General features: G+C 34.9%; 1 protein-coding gene across 3 annotated transcripts in view; it reads left to right on the top strand.

The window, feature by feature from the left end:
- Nucleotides 1-1,995: 1,995 nt before the first annotated feature.
- The window catches only part of Pask (PAS kinase), a 34,805-nt gene continuing 29,380 nt past the window's right edge, over nt 1,996-7,420 (top strand). For all 3 annotated transcript variants that reach the window (XM_071585151.1, XM_071585150.1, XM_071585152.1), the window contains exons 1-3: nt 1,996-2,024; nt 2,656-2,760; nt 3,265-3,443. In XM_071585151.1, the coding sequence (XP_071441252.1) occupies nt 2,005-2,024; nt 2,656-2,760; nt 3,265-3,443 (304 nt within the window). In that variant the 5' untranslated portion in view covers nt 1,996-2,004. The remainder of the gene's footprint in view (nt 2,025-2,655; nt 2,761-3,264; nt 3,444-7,420) is intronic.

Below are 7,420 nucleotides of genomic sequence, written 5' to 3'. Positions count from 1 at the left end.
CACTGTGTTATTGACCAGAGGCCTGTTTGACTACAAGGTACCCTCAGTTTCACCCAATCTGTTTTAATTTTCTCAAGCACCAGTTCTTCCTAGGAAACGATTGGTGGGACAGAATAAGGAACTGGTCCCCCACCCTAATGGTTTTCACTTGCAATTGTGATTAGCACTAGGTAAGATCTACCCTTAACAATCAAACCAACCATTGGTTTGGTTGGAATTGTCCTAACCAAATATGGTTGACATACTATGGGAAAATCACAACTCAGGAAAGAATAATTAAATTTTTGCTAAACCAACAAGAGAGATAGTGGTTCATTGTAGTATGTTGATTTGACTATTGAGAGGGACAGCATTTCTAAATTAATGTTAGGGGTGAATCTTACCTAGGCATATTGTATCATTAGAGTAGTTACTCTAAAAGGATGAAATAAAAATGATTCAGTACCCACATGGCACCTAAATTCATTGATTCCATAGCATAATTAATTCAGTATCAACCTCACCGAAGAAAGAACCAAGTGAAAGAGAAATGTTTGCATTGGTTGTTAACACCTAGGGAACTACTTAGAATGTAAATAATTAAGAAACTGTAATAGTAGTAGTTTTGAGGGGAGGCGCCATTGGGGAAGGACAGGAAAGGATGAAGGGTGGAGAGAAACCCGGCGTCGGCATTAGCCTACTCTTTACAAAAGGCGCCAAGGGGTCCGCGGCTTAACGTCCCATCCGACGGACGGCGTACTCACTCAAAGTGCCCTCCACAAAGCACCTCAAGTAGGGATCGAGATACCTCTGAAAAATATTTAACACCGCACCCTCAGGGTGGGAAGCCAGTACGTTAGCCCCCGCACCATCTCGATACCCAGATTATATATGTCAGCAAATGATTAAGCTGAATACTCAATTGCAATAACGGTTGCTTATAGGGAATTAAAACTACATGGGCATACCAACTAGAATAACATCACACTGAATTGTGGATAATTCAATCTCGGAGGATAAGAATTGGCATTTTCATTTTTTATTTTAAACATCGCTCCTGGAAATTTGTCTCCTGGATTTTTGAAGTCCTAATATATCAACTTACAAGGTTCGACAATGCTGTGGGCTACGATGTGATAACAAACATCTAAGATTACAGAACTTGTTGTCACTACTATCTTAAGACCTTTCCGTACGTATACAAGCAAAAATGGATGCACCATATTTGTATCATTAGCTCGTAGAAAGCATGATACAGCCGTATCATTGTTGTATAGGCTGAAAACATAGAAAAAAGAGGCACTATCACCATCCTCATGAGACAGATGACTTTCAATACACCTAAAATGCGCTGGGTATTAAAAAAAACATTTAACAACTGCCAAAAAAATAAAAGTTAGACAGAAATATACTAGCTGCCGAAAATTCTTCTAGTGTCAAAATAATAATGTCAGTGTGTCGAAAAGATCGCCATTAAAATTCATGGCACAAAAGTCTCTGCAACATGATATAAATTTATCTGTAGCAATTAGAAAGATAATTAACCAATTTTTTCTCCAATATTTCCACTGGGCTAACTTCATCTCAAGTTCGCAGTAGTGGGCGAGATTAGAATGATACAAACAAGATCTTCTTGGATACGAAGAATACTGGAAAATAAAGGACAAAGAGTGACACAATGGGATGGCGTTTTCTGGATTACATTTTCAATGAACCCACATCTTGACTGGGAGGGTGGCTGGCAAGGTGTTGGTGACTTTAACTTATACCCAGGCATTCGAAATTTCAAACGCACACTCCCTAACCCGGAGACGAATCAACTGACTATCTATTTACAAAATAACATAAACTAATTTGCAATATTTATGTCACATTATTTATAACAAAATAAAATAATAAAATATAATATTTTGATTGCAATATAGGAACATTTACTCGAGCGATAAGGATGAAATAAATTAACGCTTGATCATTAAATTTGTCAGTTGAAAAAACGTTGGAAGTTTTGATGGAAATCGGTCGAAGATGGCGGAAATTTCAAACGGGTAAGCCCTTAAATGTTTATATTAGCTAATTTATGAGCACATATTCAATATTTTTAGTTTTTCCTTTTAATGAAGTCGTCATGGTTTATTTGAGTGCGTTCATGTATGTAATCAATCAGAAAGTGAGAATTATTTGTAATTTTTTGTCACAACTTTTGGTCAATTGTGACATTATTCGCGATACGTTGATGAATATCAATTGCCTATTAAGTGTGAGCAACATTAACGTATAAGACAACTTTTCTAGAGGTTGTAAATCGGGATTGCAACTGAATAGTTAATTACCTCTGCAATGTTCTGCTTTGGTTAGGTTAGTGCATGCGCAGTTGTCTTCATCAGTCGTAAAGGCACATTATTTTTTCGTAGGCTTATATCAATAATATTTTCAACTGCGACAACGGGGTAAATGTTTAGGACCCCAATATCCTCAAATCAAACAACATTTTAGGCAATACCTCGGGTAGGTAATAATTCTACAACATAGGATGAGGAGTGAATCGACAATCTTCAGCTGAACAATAAAAATGAAATTGTTGCATGTGCAGTTCGTCATTAAATGTAACCATCCAGATTGTTGTTTTCGTTACGAGTGTTTGTTTGTTACATTCTGTCATTTTACTTTCTTATTTAGCATCCCTGCCCTTGATATTAATCCAGGAGAGCTAATATGGGAAAAGTTTGTAGAAAAAGTGAACTTGGGCAGCAGATCCTGTCATTTGGAACTTGATAAAATAAGGTTTGTTTATTTTAATAGTTGTTCAATGCATTTTTTATGCCGTGTGATATTTTATTTGAACTTGTGCGGTGATATAGATCTCTACGGACTCGTTTGTATATGTGTTGAAATTAATCGATGGACCTTGTGGCTATTTATGTTTACGTCTGCTAAGGGGGGTGGGCTTCGTCCAGTTAACTGGACGATGCACGGGCGGCATTTCATGCATTCCTAAATACAGGTGATGTTGAAATATGAAATTTCATCTCTCATGGTCATTAACTGTAATTAACATTAGCTGGGGATTAACTACAGTGAAGGTGGTTGCTCCCATTTACTCTTGAGTAAAATCGTCCAGAAATATTGCTTCCTTTAACGGTCAAGAAATGGGAACATTTTATTTTTTGAAGGCCATTTACCTCTTAGATTCTTGAAACTAGTTAAGTATCTTTATATCTTGACATTTCTTGTTATGAATATATCTCCAAATATATATTTTTTTGTGTTTTAACTGTTTTTCATCAGGGATAGGAATAGCTATGGTGGAAAATTTAAAGAAAAATGTGGAGTGAGGTTGTCGTCTTTTGAAGCAAACCAGAGCTTCCCCCGAAGTACTCGACCTCGACGTTGTTTTCGTTCAAGAAAAGTTCATCAACTTAAGCAGCCTTTAGATTTATCAAGATTTAGTATGGATCATATTAATGGTATGGTTTAATTTTTTAATTTACCCTTGCTACATTTTTCTTTTTCTAGTTATCCTTAGAGACAACTGTTTGTAACAAAGATCTAATGATTTAATAAATGAGTAATCTGTGTCTTTAAAATTCACCAATGGCTTCCTAGAAGGAAAGAAAGGAAATGGAGATCTTCTGTACAATGGCCAATGATGGGGCTCATGGTTTCCTGCGTAGGTAAATGTATGACAATATATTTAAAATTACCTCCAAACCTGGTGTGGATAACATATAGGTTGATTCCTGTTAAATTCTTAGAATATATGCCAGGATGCCCCTAAATAATATTTATTTTTGATGTCATACTACATGATTAAAAATACCAAAAATTGTCAGAATCGCTGGGTTCACTGCCTGATACTAATGGTATATCTGCAGAAACCATGTATTAACTCTGTACTCTTAATTTAGAGATAAATATATTTGCAGATGCCCTAACTGTGTGCACCTAATTCCATGCTTTTTCTTGCAGTTTCTTCGATTCTATAAATTTCTGAAACTGAAATATGTGTTGTACTCTAGCTTTCCCGGATGTGAGTGCCTTTTACATTAACAATTGAGATTAAAGTGGCGTTATCACATTTTGGAAATCGTTTGATGAATGTGATGAGATAAGAACAGTTATTGTAAATACATTTTAAATGATTTGTTTAAAAATTGATTTTGCTATAGAAATGATGGATGTAATAAATTTATATCTTGGGAATTGCACTAATATTAAGTTTCTTCGCACCTAGTACCTTAATACGGAATATTTTATGCAAATAGATGAGCTCCATGTTATGTATTTGTTATATAATTATGTATGGCATTAGATTTACATGATTTGATCTCTCCAAAGAATGGCAGTTAACCTCACTTTCCCCATACTCCACTTGAAGTGCAAGAAAAAATGTGATGGAGGTGCAATTTATGCCTGTATTATTTGTCAAGAATCTAATTATTTCTATTCATTTCTTGTGTGTGTGGTGGCAGTTATTTTGAAAATTCATTAAACACAAAAAAATTCACTCTTGTTCTATGTGATTACTGCAAGGAACTCTTCATGAGAATTACAAATATGTACCCTGGAGTGTAAATTAATTAGGGAAATCATGGTGAAGTTCATTCAGAGTGAGCAGTGTAACTATTTTTCCATGAAACAAACTTTCAAAATTGACCATACCTACAGCACTGAGGTACATTTCTTTACAGCAGTTTCCCCAGCTCTATTTCTTGATCTTTGTGAGCACTTGACTGTTTGCTGTATCATTCTGACGCTAATTTCACTTTAACTTGGTGATTTCAATCAACATCGTCTTACAGTTTATCATTTGAATATTCTGATAACTTTTGATAGCTCCTTGAGAAAACTGATGAATGAGTCATAGTAAATCTATTTTATGCATAATTGGCAACCTGTAATCTTCGCAATCTGAGAAAATCTGTGATTCTAATGTTGTAAGAAATATGTTTACCTATGGGTCGCTAAGTCTATCAATTGATTATTTGGCATATGTCATTGACTCTGATTTTTTCTTTCTCTATTTTCCTGTTTTACATTCAATTCATGAAGCTAAGTAGGAGAATATGTTTGCAGAGTTTTCGGTAAACTATTGGCTAGAATTAAGTCTCAATACTTTATCTGTTCTGGAGGTTTTGCTAGTGTTTGCATGCTTTCACCTAACATGTACTTCCTCTCATTTAATGCCAATAAAGGAAATATGTACTACTATGCTCTTCCTTCAGACCCTTTGGCAGGATTTATGGTGTGAAAAGTCAGACTTGTTTTATACATTCCTCTTTTTAACTTTGATAGTGCGATGAAAAAATAAAAATTGCATGTATACCAGTAATATTAAAAATTATGTTAAAAATAGTCAAAGATTCTTTCCAAATTTTTCAAATCATTGCAATTTTTTTATGCTAGCCATTTCAAGCATACTGGGGTGACTCCTAGATGGCATTACACATTATTTGCAATGGCCGTATTATAAACAAATGATGAGAGAAATGTTTGACTACTGCAGTGGCTTAATATTTAAATGCAGTTTTCTTAACTCCTGTTTTTTATGTTTTTCTTCCTTTACCCTAATGGAACAAATAGGTATAAAGGAAAAAGCTCCAATAATAATTATTCTTCTGCTCTTTTACTTTAATTATAAAGAACTGAGACTTAATTGGTAGTTTTATAATTATAATCTTTTAGTAGATGGTTATCAATTTTTGTTTAGGAGCTGTTATATATTGTAAATAACATATTAAGTATTAAGCAATATAGTATTAAGAAATGAATGAGAATATGCATTCAAGAAACCTTGGAAGGGGAAAATAGAGTCAAAAATGTCTCAGTTTCATTCCACATAAAATAATAATTGAGATCCCCCATTTGGACATAGTGTACATGTGAAGCTCCATAATATTATAAGTGTGTGAATCTTATTATGATGTTTTTATGTTAATGTTCTGTCTTGCTCCTTAGTATTCCTGGCTCAAGCTATTAACGTCTGCATCTATTTTTATTTCTGAGTGTTCTGGACTTATATCATTACCATTACATTGTTCAGCTTATCAGCTGTTTATTCTCTCCTCCCTCCATGAATCTCTTAGGTCTCCCTTAATAAATTCCCTTTGTTTTTTGGCATGGAGCCATGCATTTTAATTTCTTTGATAAACTTCAGAGAAGGGTAGGTTTTGGGATTGGGGCAAGAGTCATTGCAGTTATTTTCTTCCCTTCTAGTCCATACCTGCAGCAGAAAGCATAATGGGAGGCTTCAAGAGAAGTCACTAAGCCTTAATATAGGAATATTCCTGTATTAAGGCTTAGGCCTGTATTCTAGGAAGCAATCCATGAGTGAGACTTCTGAATGGTTGTATGAACTGTTTGTGCATTATAAAGTGTCTTTTATTTCTCATGTCTTAGTGATCATAACCTCTCTCTGCCATGCGCCTCCCATTCTGCAGGATTCACCCAATTTTCAATCACTAAAACTAAAATTTGCGAAGAACAATGGATTTTTTTGCATCTAATGGAGAACAGAAACATGATGCCTTTATGATGCATCCACAAAACTTTGAAAAATATATAATACTGTTTTCAATACAGATTCTAAAAATACTCTTCTTGATTCGTGGAACTGAATTATTGCTTCAAATTTTATTATAGATATACAAGGGTGGTCTGAAAAGTTCTCAGCCTCACACATTGATGGCACTATTACTAACATGACTGTTTTCTATCATGTTGGCTCAACTGTAATTAGACACTGTGTTAAATTGCAAGCCATTCCATCCAGCAGTTTGTTGTAGACAGTTGTTTGAATCAGCTGTAGTGTGCATGTTGTTAGAAATAAGAAAAATTTTGTGTTGTGAAGTGATAAAATTTCTTAGGGAAAGATAATTAAATGCCGACCAAAATTCATTGAAGAATTCTAAATATGCCTAGGGACTTTTCTTTTTCACCCTGAAGAAATTATTGGCCAAGTTTAAATGTGGCTGGGAAAGCCTCCCAAGATGATCCATGTGAAGGTCGCCCGAAAAGTGCTACCACGCCAGAAATCATCGGAAAAGTACATGATATTATTTTGGAAGATCAGCATTTGATGATTCGTAAAATATTTAATACTGAGGGATAGCAAAAGATGGCATCGGTAACATTTAGCACAAGAAATTGCACATGACAAAGCTTTGCTCAAGATGGGTTCCTGATGTACTCACTGTGAATCAGAGACGAATTTGGATGACAATTTCCAAACTGCACTTGGGGTGCTTTACGAAAAAAGAGAGCAATATTCTGCATCAACATATAAATATGGATGAAACATAGATTCATCATTATACACCAGATTCAACATAACAATCCCCTTAGTGGATAAAGGCTGGTACTTCAGCTCCAGTGTAGGCGAAGATGATGTCATCAGCAGGGAAGGTCGTAGCATCTGTTTTTTTTGGATGGGAAAGGAATTCTG

The sequence above is a fragment of the Hetaerina americana genome, unplaced genomic scaffold, assembly GCF_022747635.1.
Source record: "Hetaerina americana unplaced genomic scaffold, ioHetAmer1.1.p SCAF_2, whole genome shotgun sequence".
NCBI lineage: Eukaryota > Metazoa > Arthropoda > Insecta > Odonata > Calopterygidae > Hetaerina > Hetaerina americana.
The sequence above is the reverse complement of the archived record's forward strand: the minus strand, read 5'-3'. Positions and strand labels throughout refer to the sequence as shown.